General features: G+C 39.6%; 1 protein-coding gene across 1 annotated transcript; it reads left to right on the top strand.

Annotated features, from left to right (window-relative positions):
• Positions 1-2,160: 2,160 nt before the first annotated feature.
• Positions 2,161-8,570, top strand: LOC137943034 (L-type lectin-domain containing receptor kinase SIT2-like). The gene is made up of 3 exons (XM_068788731.1): positions 2,161-2,288; positions 2,575-2,678; positions 6,643-8,570. The coding sequence occupies exons 1-3, from the start codon at positions 2,161-2,163 to the stop codon at positions 8,565-8,567; spliced, it is 2,157 nt and encodes a 718-aa protein (XP_068644832.1). The 3' UTR covers positions 8,568-8,570.
• The last annotated feature ends 9,195 nt before the right edge of the window (positions 8,571-17,765 follow it).

Here is a 17,765-nt window from a genome sequence, read left to right as displayed (position 1 = left end):
CAGCATGTCCCCAACCAAAGTATGTTGGAGGTCTGACTTGGCAGCAACAATGTTGTTGGAATTGGCTGAGAAGTTAGTGAATAGATTACACAGGGATGTAGATAAATGTGTGCTCCATTTGTAGACAAAGCATTCATCATACTATTCATTATCATGTTGACCACAAGCTTCCTTGTAGCTCCCTTACCAACCTCACCCAAATAGAAAGTGTGCTGCCCCAAATAGAAAGTAGGAACAACTTCCTCATACAGCGCCTTCACCACAGCAGCAATTGCAACAGGTGGATCTATGCCCATTACAGAAGGGTCCACACCCACAACAGCTAAATTCCTGGATGCACCAAGAATTGGTAATGCTGTTTGCTCTACAACATTTTTCTCCACATAAATCACAACATTATGTTGACAGACATCCTCCACAGAAATGACAGCATAGAATGCTTGCATCCTGCAAACCCGCATGCCAACATGGATAACAGAATTCAATCTAGTGCTGTGTTGTCAACATAATTTATTTATCTGCTTAGGAAGAATGCAAAACAGAAATTGATAAGCACTGCCAGTGTTTTCATTCTACACTGCCACTATTTTCAGCATTGGTTGCTGGCTATCTAGCAGCAATGTTTGCTGCACTGCCACAACAACACTATGGCTAGTAGCACCCTTTGTTGAAAACAATGCCAAAGCCCCTAAACTAGCATGCCCCGCAATTACCCCTGTTATTGCATTGGATTCGACCACATCATGTAGTGTACATGATGTGGCTTTATGATGTGGCTTGAACATTAGCAGAATTCACTTTATTCGGATGAAGGGTGGACTATTGTAGCGCAGTAGTCATAGCCAAAATTTCCCCCCTCCCATCAGTATTTGGCTGAGTAGCATCACCTAAAATTTCATAACTACTAATTTCAGCATAAAAACTGACTCCACGTTCTTGTGCATGTTCAAGATCCTCCAACACCCTTATACCAGAACATTCACCTATTACAAAGCCATCTCAAGCAGAGTCAAGTGGTCTCTAAGGTAAATGGTGATACTTTGAAGTAATGTTTTGGACATGTGCCTGGTTATGTAGAAATGGACCCATTTGGCAGCTTCAAGAGCTTTAAGAATGACACATGCATTAAGAACAGTAATTACATTTGTTGTTGTCCCTTTTCGGCCAAAATTAGCTACTTCCTGCAGAGGAGTACCTGTTGTGCCCACAACAACAGATAATTGTGCTTCATAAGTCACTACTGCTTCTACTCTCAGAACTGTCAGCACTGTTTTCAGCAGTGCCACTGTTGGCAGCACTGGTTTCTGTAATGCCACAACAGCAGCACAAATTGTTTTTTTAAGAACCCATGAGTGTAAGCACAAGCTGTCCATCTTGATAAGTGCAAATGTTTCTCAGCACCATCAGTTGTGTCCTTAGGTGTATCATCATCTTGAACTTCTGTAACACCACTCTCCACAAGTTCCAACACTATTTTTTAACCAGATGAAGCAAAACCTTTCAACTGCAAAGGCTTAAACGAAAAGCCAAGAATAACAAATGAAAGCATCAGAATTGCCTATCCCCAAAATGTATATCGCCAAGTAAGATGACCTCCAACCAATCCTCCATAAACATAACCCAATGCCACCCCCGTTGGTATACACATGAAGAATATTCTAGGCCAAGTTGTTTCTGAGTTTTAGGTGCATTGTCATAAATAAATGGAGCTGCAAGACTTATAAATGAAGATTCTCCAAAGCCAACTAGCATGTGGCATATTGCAATGGACCAAAAGTCAAATGAACAACCACAACCAGCTACATCTAAATGGATTGTGGGTCATTGCCAATGATGCGAATATAGGTGAAGTCACCAGGAGTCCAACCATAAATGTAGCTAACATAATACCATCAACAGTAATAAAAATCATCCCCCACAGCATATTCTCCACCCTTTCCAGAAAATCCAGACTGCTAAGCATAGAATTGAAGTACTCCCCCTTTCTTCCAGGCATTTCATCATACAACTGGTTGTCATCTTCTATTTTCCTTATCTCCTCTGGATTAGCTCCAACCCGTCTATCTACTGGAGCCCCTTTCCGCACTGTAATATCAGCAGCAGCAAGTGGACAATTCGTCCTACTGTTCAACCCAGCCACAGAAAAATAATTCATCCCCCATGGAATTAGCTCGACGATTCCCGGAATACCCAAAAGAAATTTCATCTCCAGAATTCACATCTGGTGGAAGAAATGACACGAACAATGGTCGAGCTACATACATATCACCCAAAAAATTAAACACAATGTTTTCAATTTGACAAAGAACAGACGCACAGGTGTTGTTCACATCAACAGAAAAACAAAATCACCCCAAGAAATCTTTTTAGCATTCTCAGAATCCCCAAAAAATTCCCATATCTCCATTCAGATGCAAAAACCGAAATTCCGTCAAATTTGCTCTGTTTCTCTGCTTCACGGAACAGAAAACTCTAGTCCCCAAATTTCGAGTAGCGTTGCTACTGCTCAGCCCCTTGGAGCCCCATCAACCACATGGAAGATACGTTTTGACATAAAATTCGATGGTGTTTCAGAAATTTACCTCCAATTTTCGTTTTCCACTGTGGTACCCCTTTCTCTCATTGCCCTTTCTCCCATGTTCTCCTCACCTTGCCGGCTGCCGGAATGAGGGACTCCGGCGGCTGTCTGAAGCGTTTGAGAAAAATCTTCTTGGGCTTCTCGGGGTAGCGATTTTGGGGTGCCAATGTCTACCGACGAAGCTTTCCCAACTCAGCACTTACCGATGAGGGTTGTGTTGCTCGGAATTTTAAATTTTTTTTTGGCCCTTCGGCTTTTCTTCGCATCCGAAATAGCGTCTCGAGCGACTTTAAGTGGTATGAACTTCTTCTCTGCAGCCTGGTAAGATGCATTTCGATTGAGGCCCATTCGTCCTCCATTTTAATGGTAGATTGATGCATCTCCTGTTGCATCTCGTATACTAGGGTGCGCATATCTTGATGTATCTTACCTGCTGTTGTGCACAAATCCTAGAGTATGCAAGTATTTCTTGTCGGGTTGAAGAATCCATCATTGTGTTCCCCCTCTGATACCAGTTGTTACTTTCCTGGATCTAACATGGCGATTTGTAGGGAGGAAGAAGAGAAAAACGAAAATCAAGCCGAAGGGAAACTTGAAAACCCTAGGTTCTTTGAGGAGAACGCACACTCCTGAACTCGTTGAGGAGAACTAAAAACCCTTGTTTAACCTAAATCAATAGTTCCTTTTTCTCATTACCCTTACCCCTTAAATAGGGTTCACCCTTACAAGGTTCAAGATAAAATATTATAAAAATACCCCTATGGCCTATTAATTCTTTAACTGAAATAAAGTAAAGTAAATTAAAGAAAAAATTAATTAGACTCTAAATAACTTAATAATTTTATTACGTGCACAATAATCTAATATATATTTAAAGATATATTCGCATTGGAAAAATCAAAGGTCATGCTGGTATCCTGTTGCATTGAAAAATCCGAATTTAAGTCAATTGTTTTGCTTCACTTTTTGAGTTTTTATATTAGGAAAATATCTTACTTCTCCCTACTTTGAGGGCTTATTACTACATCTATGTTATTTGGGCTTATTACTACATCTATGATATTTGGTTCAAGCTGGGCTAACTGCCATTACCTCCCAGCTCGAAGGGGAGAAGTAGAAGAAGTAATAGAAAGATGCATTTTATTCTATATGTTGTGGATAAGTTTTATGTGACCAACATATTCAAGTAAGGGGGAGCACAAAAGATGAAACTTTTGCATCTAAGACGAAATTTTTGCATCGGATTATTTCATGGGTCCTTTTACAAAGTTTGTTATTTTGGTTCGTGTTATATGGGCCCAAGCCCATTTCAGTTGTATCTATTATCTCTCTTTGGATGAGACATTACTATTGAAGAAAAGGTGGTCTCAATATCCTTTCTCATTTCATCATTTATTTGATTCTCACAAACATCTTTGAACCAACCTTTTGCGTGTTGCTTCAGTTGAGGTTTTAAGTCCATCATGGTTGGGGCGTTTTAAGTCCATTGAGACTTATATATATATACACATACTCGTGGGACTTTTATCGCCGTCTTGTGAATGATATGCATTTATCACCCATTTCAACCTATGAGAGTCGGTGCCCGGGTTGGGACACCGTGATGGAGGAGCTTATTACTACATATATGTTACACCCCCTTAATTGGCATTTATTACTCTTACCACTTGAAAGTCATTGTCTTGTGGAAGGACACAATGATGGAAGAGTTTTATTACACTTCTAAGCATTGAGTATAAACCCATTACCTATAGAAGATAGGAGTGTAACCTACTAGAGTATGGAGCAATGTTATACGGCTTGGAGTGATTTTACTCTCACTTATCTTATGCGAGCCGAGCCTCATGGAAGAGCCACTAGCATGAGAGGGAGTATTGGAAGATATGGAGGACTACCATTTTATACAAGAAGACCTTACACATCATTTGCAGCAAGTTGGGAATTCATGATGTTCTCTCACCCCCAAATTGAGGGAGAGAGTTGAAAGATGGGCCCAAGCCCACAAGACCAAGGAAGACCCACATATCTAAGAGTATTGGAAGATAGGTCCAAACCCATAAGATATGGACCCACATAAGAGTTTCAGTTTAAAGGTGTTTTAGTCATGTTAATCTTCTATTTATATTGGTTATTTTATTATTCTAGGACTTATTTTTAAGTGTTAGAGTTTGGATGTAATTGAGAGAATGGTAGTTTAATTGTAACTGGACTCTACTACTTTCCTCTATTATAAATAGAGGTTTATGTACTCTGATTATGATAAGTCAATGAAGTATTTTTCTTTTTCATAAATTCGAAATTATTTAACAAACAAAAAAATTCCAAGGATAGATCATGAGATACTTTCTTGATATTGTTGATCAATAACAACAACCCAAAAAAGGAAGCTAAAAATTTGGATCTTTGTATGCCATAAGATACCAGCATGACCTTTCATTCTTCCAATGTGAGTATTTCCTTAAATATAAATAAGATTTACATGAAAGTTTCTTCTTATGAAATTAGACTTAAATACCTTTCATCCAACTTCTCTTCATAAAATATATTTCTTTTGATATAAATGTTTTGATAGATTTTGGACTATGTAATTTGGTCGAACTCAGTACTTCTCCTTTGGCCAGCATAACCATTGACTCTTATGAGATCAATATCTCCATATAAAAACTCAGATTAAGAATTGGTAGAATAGGTAAGAAAATACTTAAAAATATTTCTTTTGATATATAATTCTCCATATAAAGTCTCATTGTGGATGGCATAAAACGGCTCAAAAGTGGAAGCTTTTTGCTATTGCACAAAACTTTTCTGCTGCTTGACCTTTGCTGCTTTAGATGTTGATTTCTCTTTCTAGAAAAATATAATCTCAATGATTTATTTTGAGTTGGAAACTAGAATCAAATATCTTTGCAACGATGTATAATTTTATATATGAAACATGCGGTAAGAGAGTTAAAAATCAAATCGAAAACATGAATTGGGAAAGAAGACTAAAGAAAAAACTAGAAACTCCTCTTGTTTCTTGTTTTTTTTTTTCTTCCTCCCCTTCTTCTCCATCTTCTTCTCCTTTCCCATCTCAGATCTTTCCCCACTCTGATACCATGTTGAATTTAGGATCCCATGATTAGAATCTCGAGTAAAGAGGGAGAGGAGAAGAAAAAAAAAAAGAGGAGAGGAGAGAGAGAGAGAGAGAGAGTTTGGATGAATTAAGAGAATGGGAGAGAGTTTGAATGTTCTACCCCAAGCCAAGTGCCTCTATTTATAGTTTTTTAGAGGATGTTACAATGTCCATAATACCCTTAGGGTTATAAGCTTTGCTTAAGAAAATATATAAGAAGACATGTTCCTCCTTGACTAATGACACCACTGTGCCATCTTTATGATAAATCTTCTTATTTATCATGATGCCACTTCTCTTGGATATGTGGGTCTTCCTTTGTCGTATGAGCTTGAACCCATCTTTTAACACACTTGGATATGTGAGTTTTCCTTGATCATGTGGGTTTGGACTCATCTTCTAACAAAAAATAAAATTTATATTTAAAAGTTACTATAAAAAAATCACCGGTAAAAACACGTATCTTATTTCTTTCATATTAGATCCAGCTGCACCCAAGACCTAAAATAATGGTGGTCCAGGTTCAGCTACTGAAAATTTTAAAAGGAAGACGAACCTGACTTTTGTAGGCGTAGCTATCACCTACCATTCTATCAACTAATATGAGACTACGGTGGCAGAAGAAACAAAATTACCCTAATAGATTTAGCCTAATTGATCTATCACCCAAGGGTTTAATAATAAGGGCAGATTTCCCTACCGATCCGCAACCGAATTGGTTATTTCGGTCAACGCAGAGCGCCGGCCCTGGTTTCTTCCTCGTCTCTGGTGTCCGTAGATAAGAGCTTCATCTTTCTCTTTCTCTTTCTCTTTCTCTTCCTTTCGTTCTCTTTTATCTTTCTTGTCTCTGCCGTCTCCGCCATGTCGGAGTACAAACTTTTCTCGGCCATGTTAATTAAAATATTACTAACCAGTGTCCTCTACAGGCCTGTACAACCTGATCGCACAGACTTCGCTTACAACGGATTCACAAACGCTGACTTGATCCTCGGAGACCTGGCCACCATCACCCACAACGGCCTCCTCCGTCTCACTAACCATACCGAGACGCAGAAAGGCCGCGCCTTCTATAAGGCTCCTTTACATTTCAAGAACTCGTCCACCGGTAACTCTACTCTCTCTTTCTCCACCACATTCGTTTCTGCCATCGTCCCTGAAAATCCCAATTTCTACGGCCATGGATTTGTCTTCGTCATTTCTCCATCATTTCAGCTTCCCGGAAGCCTCCCAGCGATGTTTTTTGGCGTCTTCAATTCGAGTAACAATGGGGATCCAACCAATCACATCTTTGCGGTCGAGCATGATACCGGCAAAGACTTGGGGTTCAGAGATGTCGACGCAAACCATATCGGAATCGATATCAATGGATTGGTCTCTATCAGCTCAGCTCCCGCTGCTTATTTTGCTGACGGTCGCTGGAACAACTTCAGCCTCAGTAGTGGAATCCCCGTACAGACTTGGATAGAATATGATGGAGTGGATAAGCTGCTCACCGTAACAGTGGCTCCAGTTGAAGTACCCAAACCCCAGCGCCCGCTTCTCTCTGCAGATGTCGACCTTGCGTCTGTGTTCTTAGACCCCATGTATGTCGGCTTCTCTTCATCTACAAGCCAGCTTCTGGCGTCTCACTACATACTCGGATGGAGCTACAAGATGAACGGCCAAACTCAAGCACTGGATCTTTCTTCCCTCCCCGCACTTCCTCGAATGACACACAGACCGAAAACCAAGGTTTTGACGATTGGGTTGCCCATCATTACTGGATTTCTCACGTTAGCCGCCGTCTCTGCTGCTATGTTTATTGTGAAAAGGAAGATCAAATACAGTGAAGTGGTGGAAGATTGGGAACGCGAGTACGGACCCCATAGGTTCAGGTACAAGGACTTGTTCACTGCTACCATGGGATTCAGAGACGAAGAGCTTTTAGGAGTAGGAGGCTTTGGTCGTGTTTATAGAGGTATACTGCCCTCGTCCAAGGTTGAAGTTGCTGTGAAGAAAGTTTCTCATGATTCAAAACAAGGGATGAAAGAGTTCGTAGCAGAGATCGTGAGCCTGGGTCGAATGCGCCACCGCAATTTGGTACAGCTCCTTGGATACTGCCGGCGTAAAGGAGAGCTTCTCCTAGTCTATGATTACATGCCCAATGGCAGTCTTGACAAATACCTCTTCGATAACAAGTCTACTCTGAATTGGAATCAAAGATTCAATATATTAAAAGGAGTTAATTCAGGTCTTCTCTACCTACATGAGGAATGGGAGCAAATAGTCCTCCACAGAGACGTCAAAGCCAGCAATGTTCTGCTTGACAGAAACCTGAACGGCAAGTTAGGCGACTTCGGTTTGGCAAGGTTATACGACCACGGAGCGGGTCCCAGAACTACCCACATCGTGGGAACGATTGGGTACATGGCGCCGGAGCTCATACAAACAAGCAAAGTTAGCACCGGTTCAGATGTCTTCGCTTTTGGGGTTTTCCTGCTCGAGGTCGCCACCGGAAAGAGGCCTGTACACGCGTCCACTGTATCAGGGGAAGAATTGGTTTTGACGGAATGGGTTTTCAGCTGTTGGAAACGAGGGTCAATCCTAGAATCGAGCGATCCCAAACTCGGGGGTGATTATATCAAAGATGAAATGGAGCTGGTACTGAAGCTTGGCCTGCTTTGCTCGCATCCGGTGGCAGAGGCTCGGCCTAGAATGAGAGAAGTGCTTCAGATTTTGGATGGGGATTCCCCTTTAACAGAGTTAGTGGCTTGGAACTTTTTAGAGGAGAGTGAACATTACGACAGCTTAACAAGCTGCTATAATTCTTCCACGGATTACGGATTTACTCATACTGTGTCCGTAGTCGAGTCCCTACTTTCAGGCGGTCGATGATTTGTGTGCTTTTGGTGTGTAAATTATACTTACGATTTGATACTTAGAATGAAGTTTGTAAATTCAAAAAATTATAAACTATACGGATTTCTATGGATTTCAAAAGATAGGGTTATTGCTCTTTAGCCAAATCCAAAAATTTCAATGGTTCGGCACTACTGAGGTATGATGTCCAAAAATTTCAAATGTTTAGTGAGATATGAAGAACTAATGACTTTTTTCAATGAATTATAAACATTTAATGAAATATCAATAAATTGATCGTCTACCTATAAGTGTAGTATGAAATCTTTCACGAGATACACTTCATTACCTTTTTCCATGTTTTGATGGCCCCACAAATACAAAAGTTAACTTCTTTTATACTTTTTTATAATTCTTAAAATACCCTTGTAGGCAAGAAATTTATTCATTAAAATTAGAACCTCGATCAACGATTCAAATCATCGATATTGATTAACCATCAAAATTGACGGTATTCGATCCCAATTGACCGGTGGTCAACAGATGGTTAAAATCAAAGATCTTTACTGAAGGAACCTAATTGCAGTAAACAGTATTGACGATATTAAAGAGAAGAAGAAACTAATAAACACTATGTATTTCATTGATGAAGAGAGAACTATTTATGGCCTTACAACAAGTTCTGTAGCATGTACAACTCTTCAGCTACGTGTCGTAACTAGATACAAATTACAGGTTGAGCTCATCTTTATCAGGTATTTCCATTGTTCTTTATCTCTATCATGCCTCCTCAAGATAGAGCTCTGAGGGGAGAGTCAAATCTTGGTCATCAAAAAGAGGAAGCATGGTCGTGGAAGTGGTTTGGTGAGAGCATCAGCCAACTTATCATCAAAGGAGACATTAGTAATCGAAAGAATGCCACATTGAACTTGTTCGCGAATGAAGTGGTAATCCAAAACAACATGTTTCATGTGTGAGTGAAATACTGGATTGGAACACAAATTTATAGCACAATAAATATTGGTCATGGAACATATTTCATAATAAAGCACCGGTTGTTGTGGAAGAAAAACACTCAGTTTAGTGAGAAAAGAGTAGATCCACCGGATTTCAACTACAGTGGTTGCAACAAATCTATATTCTGCCTCAATAGATGAGTGTCACAATCTGTTGCTTCTTAGAACTCCAAGAGATAGGATTGCGACCTAGGTAAACAAGATAGACACCTATGGAAGTGAAATCATCCTTGTTTCTGGCCCAATCAACATAAAAAACGCATGGAGAGACAAAGGTGATCATCTGTGTAGTACAATACCTTGATCCAAAGTTCCACAAAGATAGTGCAACAATCATTGGATAGTATCCCAGTGGTCAGTAGTAGAGCAATGCATAAACAGAGATAACTTATTCACCACATAAACAATGTTAGGACGAGTAAAAGACTAGTATTGTAGATTACCAACAATAGTCCAATATTCAAATGGATCAGAGAGTGTCATACCAAACTGAAGTGTGAGTGTAAATGATGTGGTAAGAGATGTCAGTACATGCTTTGCATTTGTCATGCATGTGCAAGCAAGTAAATCAGAGCTATATCAGTGTTGGGATAGAAGTAATCCTTGAGAACGAGGAACAAACTTCTATGTTGAGAAAGTAACTCAAGGAGCCAAGATCTATAAGTGAAAATCTCTAAGCTAGAAGGTGGATGAACGTTGTCATAGCTTGATCATTGTCTCATGTAATAACAATGTCATCCACATAGACCAAAATATACAACACAACAGTACCTATGTGCGAGATAAATATAGAGGAGTCTGCATGAGATTTAGTGAAGCCAAAGGTGATGAGAAACTAGCACAACTCATGATAACACGCACGAGGAGCTTGCTTGAGACCTTAGATAGCCTTGCGAAGTTTGCAGAGGATGATCACGATCAATAAAGCCCAATGATTGTGCCATAAAAACATCACTAGGATGGGTACCTTGGAGAAATGTATTATTGATATCAAGTTGTCAAAGCAACCAACCACGACTTACTATAGGGCTAAGAACAACGTGAATAGTGGTAGGCTTGATAACAGGACTAAATGTTTTATGATAATCAACCCCAGGGTGTTGGTGAAACCCTTTGGCAACTAGGCAAGCCTAGTACCGGTCAATAGAGCCATCAAAGAGATATTTAGTATTTAAATTCCATTGTAGCCAACCCGAATCTACATGTCCCATTACGAATAAGAGCATCATACTCATCAAAATAGCCTGACAGCACTTGGGATCGGTGAGAGTTTGGGTCATGGTTGTTGGTTCACGGTCTGCTGATGTAAAAGGCTGACCTGTGAGGTTTAATTTTTGGATGGGCTTGTGAATGTTATTCTTGGATCTGTTGAAAATAACACGGGGTTGGAAGGAGGCAGGTAGGGATAAGGGGTGTGGGTTGGCCAATGAGAGAGGATTTTGAGTGAGGTTAGGTGGTGGAGCGGGGTTTGGTGTTGGAGTGGGGGTAGGTGCGAGGTCTTGAACATAGCTTGCAGAGGGCATATGGATTGAATTAGTGGATGATGTGCCAGTAACAAGAAGTAGAGACATAGAGGAACACTAGTGGAAGAGTGTGTCAGACGAAGGATAGTCAAGGTGAGACTGAAGTGTAGTGAATGGGAAGATAGACACAACGAATTTAACATGGTGTGACACATAAAGACAAGAGGTAGTGGGTTCAAGACATAAATAGGCACTTTGAGTGGTAGAGTCCAAGAAAGACACAAGGAGAGGAACATGAAGTGAGTTTGTGGGAACCACAGATAATAGAGGCGGCCAAAACTTCGGAGCTTATAGTTAGGAGTGCCAAACAGTTTTGCAAATGCTGACCGAAAATTAAGCGTGAGAGTAGGTAGACAATTGATGAAATAGACAACAGTGGAGAAAATATATGACCAGTAAAATAGAGGTATGGAGGAATGAGAAAGAAGAGATAGACCTGTTTCGACAATATGACGATGTCATCATTCAGAATACCTATTGCGTTTAGGTGTGTAGAGGAGACGTGAGATGATAAATGCCATTAATAGTAAAAAATGAGACATTGCTTTATATCCCTTTGCATTATCATAAAAGAGTGTTTTAATCTATTTACACAAGAAGTTTTCAACAAGAGATTTAAATTAGACAAATGTATCTATTACAAGGTAGGACCAAACCCACCATGACCACATGAGCTGGCATGATGAATCATCACACGAGCTGAAATCCTCATCAATGAGTTGGAAGATTTGGCAATCTTCCTTGGTTAATGTTATTTATTTATCTTCCCTTGATTGATGTAATTTATTTAATCGTGATTGATGTAATTAAGGATATTAGGGATCCTAATTTATTAAGGAATTTCCCTAAATATGTAATAGAAATAGTATAACTAGGGGTCTTGGTGGAAGGATTCAAACAAGCTCTCCTCTTCTCAACTTGTGGAAAAATTTCTTTTCACTTCTCTTCTCTCTTCTCTTCTGTCTTCTCTCAACTCGTGGAAGAATCTCTCTCTCTCTCTCTCTCTCTCTCTCTCTCTCTCTCTCTTTGCTATTTTTCTCTTCTCTCTTCCTCTCTCTCTTTACTCTTTTTCTCTTTTGTCTCTCTTCTCTTCTCCCTCTCTCATCTTGATCAAGGTTTCAAGCATGGGGTCCTAAATTCAACATGGTATCAGAGCATCAAATTTAAGATCCCCATGTCAAAAGAATACTCTAAGAAGTTATGATCAAAGCTACTCATAGAAGGCTCTTTGTGAAGCAAGATTAAAGCTTGTGAGATAAGTTTTTCAATCTTGTTATTATGACTTCATGCTCTTGGTTTTATGACCTTTAGAAGATGGTTCAGAGATGATTTTATTGTTGTCTTCATCTTATAAAATTATTGAGATTTATGCATCTCGGATTATAAGAAGTTTACTAAGGCAGTTTTGTCGATTTGCAAGTTTTTGGCTGAAAATCGGTTTATGTTAAATTTTTTTGCATAAAAAGTTATAATTTCATGGGAAAGAGATTTTCTTGATGAATAAAAATGTTCTTGAGCCTATTATTAGTGATTTTTTATCCATTGGATTTCAAAAATCTAATTACTTAGCTTCTATGCTAAGCTTCTCCATTAACAGAGTTGTTTGAATAACTCTACTTGGTTTTGTGATGTTTTGGAGAATTTTTTAAGAGCCGCCAGTTGGCTGATTGTTCTTGAAAAATAAAGAATAGAATATTGTGATTTACATAAAATGAAGCAAGCACAAAATTAGTAAGGAAGTGGTCCTTTGGAAAGTCTAGTTGGTGCCAATCTATTTGAAGAAAGATTGTTGTTTTTTGAGATCTCACATTCAATCAATATCTTCTTGATTAGGCATGATTTGTTTGATTTTGAATCAATCTTATCTTCCCTAATGCATGAGGAACTAAATCTAGACTGGTTTATTCCAAGTTGGAGTCAAATATATTTTTGGAATGATCTTGGAAAGATCTAATTCGGAATTGCCACCTCATGTGGTGACTCATCATGCCAGCTCGTATCTCATGCTTATTGATTGATTTTTCCTATTCTCTACAAGGAAGACTAGAGAATTGATTATAGAAATTTTTGGCCAGCAAGTTTATTGGCCTAAAAGGGTTCCCTCCTTGCCTAAAGGCTTGATAAGCTCGGGTTCTCCTCCCATCTACCCGAGTCTGTGTTGGCTGCACATGAATCTCCAAGCCACTTACTTAGGCTACTTCAAATTTGAGTACATTATTACCCTTGAATTGCCTCTTATGGCTGAAGAATACATGGGTAGCAAGAATGGTATTCTCAAGATTACTACCATACCCTTGTGAGGGACATAAAATTTCTTGAGCTGGTCCACATCGGTTTGACGATTCCTTATAACAAGGGACCTACTTGGCCACCTCACCAAACTTGGGCCACCCATTGATGGAGAAGATGTTACTTATGCTAAGTGGTTAAAAAATGATACTTTAGCAATTAGTTGGGTCATCAATAGCATGGAATAACCTGTCTCCAATGATGTTGTTCATGTCGACACCACCAATCAAATATGGGAGACATGTGCTAAGTTTTACTCTAGCTCCGACAACTTACACATGCCATATGATATTCTCCAAAGAATGTTCAACACTAAATAAGGAGAAAATATCCATGAATATTTAGGTCATTTCAGAGGCCTTCTTCAACAATGGAAGCTAGCTCAGCCTACCTCCATCGATGTCTCTATCCAAGACAAGCAGAAGGAAACCTTAGCCACTATCATTTACCTAGTAAATATTAAGCCATATCTCGAGGTTGCTAAAAGTCAAATCCTTAACGCCTTTGCTATTCCCACCTTTGATGATGTATGTGACATGTTACTCCGCATTTCAGACTCTTCTTCCCCTTCTCCTACTAAAGTGTCATCTGCTATGTACTCCAGGCATAGGGGAACATCAACTGACGATGGCCGAGACTGTGGAAGAAACTATAGAGGAGGACGAGGAAGAGGTGGAAGGAATGGTTTCTTCATAACAAAAGGTAGGGACAGTACCCATTGTGGGAAATATGGACACACTATAGATCAGTGTTGGAAAATCCATGGCATGTTGGAGTGGGTTAAGGCTAATCAAACATCAACAAGTGGTACAACGGAAGATAAGTCTATCCCACCAACAGAAAGGAAAACTCTAATGGTCTCTCCTCCAAGCTCCTCCTCAAATGCTGCTGCCACCAAAGATTCAGGTATGCTCTCTGCCACTTCCTCCTCTTCATCCTGGATAATTGACTCAGGGGCCTCCAAGCATCTCACAGGTAACAAAAATCTACTCCACTCAGTTTCTCCTTATCTCTCAAATTAATTGGTTACCATAGTTGACGGATGCCAAACTAAAGTTCTCGGGAAAGGATCCACCTCTGTTACACCATCACTTCCACTCACATATGTTCTTTTTGTTCCTACCTTTCCCTTGAAGCTTTTATCTATTAGTCATCAAACGCAACATTTTAATTTGTCAATTACCTTCTCACCCACTTCCTATGTGTTTCAAGATCTGACAACGAAGCTGGTGATTGGTGGAGACTGTGACCAAGGGGGGCTCTACTACTTGGATGTGCCTATAAATAAATGTCTTCTCATCCAAGGACATTGACACAAGTCTATGGCACAATCGGTTGGGACATCCATCCACACAATCTCTTCATTTTATTTTTCCTACCTTTAAGGATAGGTCAAGTTTAAATTGTGAAGTGTGTCAACTGAGCAAACACCAGATGACCACATACTTTCCTCAATCAGAACTTAAAAGGGTTGTTCCTTTTTTCTTGATTCACATAGATGTATAGGGACCCATGAGCGCCTAAAAAATTTCCCGAGTCAAGTACTTTATTACCTTTATTGATAATTTTAATCGTATCTCATTTCTATTTCTCTTTAAAGAACGATTTGAAATACCATTCATTTTTAAATCCTTTCATGCTATGGTTGACACTCAATTTGGTCAGAAAATCAAAGTACTTAGGTCTAATAATGCCAAAGAATATACTTCTAGAGATCTTGACTATTTTTGTCAAGAGAATGGCATTATCCATCAAACATATTGTGCCTACACCCCCAACAGAATGGTGTAGCAGAACAGAAGAACCGTCACCTTCTTTAGGTAGCTCGTAGCTTATTGTATACCATAAAAGTACCATACTTTTATTGGCCGCATGCCATCCTTACTACATGATTTCTTATAAATAGGCTATCCTCTTCCATTCTCGGTCATAAATCCCCTTATTCCTTATTGTTTCCACATGGTGATCCTTTCTCGCTTCCCTTGAAAGTCTTCGATTGTACATGCTTTGTTCATATTACATCCCCACAACATAGGAAACTTGATCCAAAATTTGTCAAGTGTATCTTCTTAGGATACTCTCACACACAGAAAGGTTATATTTGCTACAATCCCACTTTCCAAAGATTACTTGTGTCCAGGGATGAAACTTTTTTTTTGAAGACTCTTCATATGACTCTGACAATGCCCCTCAAGGTCTCTCTTCTGTACCAGCTTCTCCTCGATCGGTTGTGCCCCATGCTATGGAAACTGTTCAACCCCCTAAAGCACTGGCTGACACCACACCTCTGGAGTTTGCAAATCTCATTGAGGTAAGTCCATCTTCTCATGTTGCTTTTGGACCGCAATAAGATACTCGACCCATTGCCTTAAGAAAAGAACTTGCACTAGGCCCTCTACTTCTCACCCCATATCCAATTTTGTGTCCCACCATCGTTTATCCCCTTCATGTTGTCAATTTCTTTCATCTATCACCTCCATCTCTGTCCCACAGCCCTATCAGGAGGCTCTGAAACATCCAGGGTGGAAGGCATTAATGTACAAAGAAATGCAGGCACTCTATGAGAATCAGACATGGGCTCTAGTTCCTCTTCCATTAGGAAAGAAATATGTCAATTGTAAGTGGGACTATACAGGTAAATACAATTCAGATGGGTCAGTTGCTTCCCTTAAGGCCCGCCACATTGCCAAAGGATATACGCAGTGTTATGGGATCTATTATGAAGAAACATTCTCTTCGGTGGCCAAAATGAACTCGGTACATATTTTATTATCTCTTACTGCTAGTTCTTCCTGTCTGGTCTATCAGCTTGATGTGAAAAATATTTTCCTCAGTGGGGATATAAAAGGATAAATTTATATGCAATAACCACCTGGATTTTTGGTTGAGGGGGAGTTGGTATGTTGATTGAAGAAATCCCTTTATGGTTTGAAACAGTCTCCTTGTGCATGGTTTGATAAATTTATCCAAGCACTGATACAGGCCGGATTTCACAGATGTTCTGTAGATCACTCCATGTTTCTAAAAGACACACCTAAAGGGAAAGTGATTTTGGCCATATATGTTGATGATATTGTCTTAACCGGCAGTGATCTCGAGGGCATTCAGGAAACCAAGGAAAAGATATGTGAAGAATTCAAGACAAAAGATCTTGGACTACTTAAATATTTTATGGGTATTGAAGTACTACAATCCAAACATGGGATTATACTATATCAAAGGAAGTATGTCCTTAATCTACTAGAGGAGACATGAATGATGGGGTGTAAACCAATAGAAACCCCTATGGATTCAAATACAAAATTATATGCATGCACCAGAGAAGATGTGGATATAAAAAAAATCAAAGACTTGTGGAGAAACTCATTTATATCTGTGTAACAAGGCTGAATATATCATATGCAGTAAATGTAGTGAGTCAATACATGCACAAACCACAACTTACTCATTGACAAGCACTAGAAAGCATAATACGATGTTTGAAAGGAGCTCCAAGAAGAGGGCTTCAATGTAAGAACCGTGGTCACTTCGATATAGAAGGGTTCTCAAATGCAGACTAGGCTAGATCCCTGGATAACAGAAATCTACTTTGGGATAATGTACAATGGTTGGAGGGAACTTGGTTGCATGGAGAAGCAAGAAACAGAATTTAGTAGCAAGGTCCAGTGCAGAAGCATAATATAGGGCCATGACACACACAATTAGTGAGCTTCTATGGACCAGATCCCTTGTCACTGAACTGGGATTCTATAAAGAAGCTCCTATGGATCTACATTGTGAGAATCAGGTGGCGATACATATCACCTCATATGCAGTAAATGTGGTGAGTCAATATATGCACAAACCACAACTTACTCATTAGCAAGCACTAGAAAGCATATTACAATGTTTGAAAGGAGCTCCAGGAAGAGGGCTTCTCTATAAGAACCATGGTCACTTCGATATAGAAGGGTTTTCATATGCAAGCTAGGCTAGATCCCTGGATAACAGAAATCTACTTTGGGATATTGTACAATGGTTGGAGGGAACTTGGTTACATGGAGAAGCAAAAAGCAGAATGTAGTAGTAAGGTCCAGTGCAGAAGCATAATATAGGGCCATGACACACACAATTAGTGAGCTTCTATGGACCAGATCCCTTGTCACTGAACTGGGATTCTATAAAGAAGCTCCTATGGATCTACATTGCGAGAATCAGGCAGCAATACATATAACCTCATATGCAGTAAATGTGGTGAGTCAATACATACACAAACCACAACTTACTCATTAGCAAGCACTAGAAAGCATATTACGATGTTTGAAAGGAGCTCCAGGAAGAGGGCTTCTCTATAAGAACCGTGGTCACTTCGATATAAAAGGGTTCTCATATGCAGGCTAGGCCAGATCCCTAGATAACAGAAATCT

The sequence above is a fragment of the Aristolochia californica genome, unplaced genomic scaffold (genome assembly GCF_029961685.1).
Source record: "Aristolochia californica isolate CCGP_79_NKW_82.1479 unplaced genomic scaffold, dmAriCali1.0.hap1 SCAF_10, whole genome shotgun sequence".
Lineage (NCBI taxonomy): Eukaryota > Viridiplantae > Streptophyta > Magnoliopsida > Piperales > Aristolochiaceae > Aristolochia > Aristolochia californica.
The sequence above is the reverse complement of the archived record's forward strand: the minus strand, read 5'-3'. Positions and strand labels throughout refer to the sequence as shown.

Excerpts from the sequence above, each read along its gene's own strand:
- LOC137943034 (XM_068788731.1), top strand. The coding sequence starts at position 2,161 with ATGGAATTAGCTCGACGATTCCCGGAATACCCAAAAGAAATTTCATCT. Across the intron at positions 2,289-2,574 it reads CCCAAAAAATTAAACACAAT|AAATTTACCTCCAATTTTCG; the intron begins GTTTTCAATTTG and ends ATGGTGTTTCAG. Across the intron at positions 2,679-6,642 it reads TGCCGGAATGAGGGACTCCG|ACTTCGCTTACAACGGATTC; the intron begins GCGGCTGTCTGA and ends CTGATCGCACAG.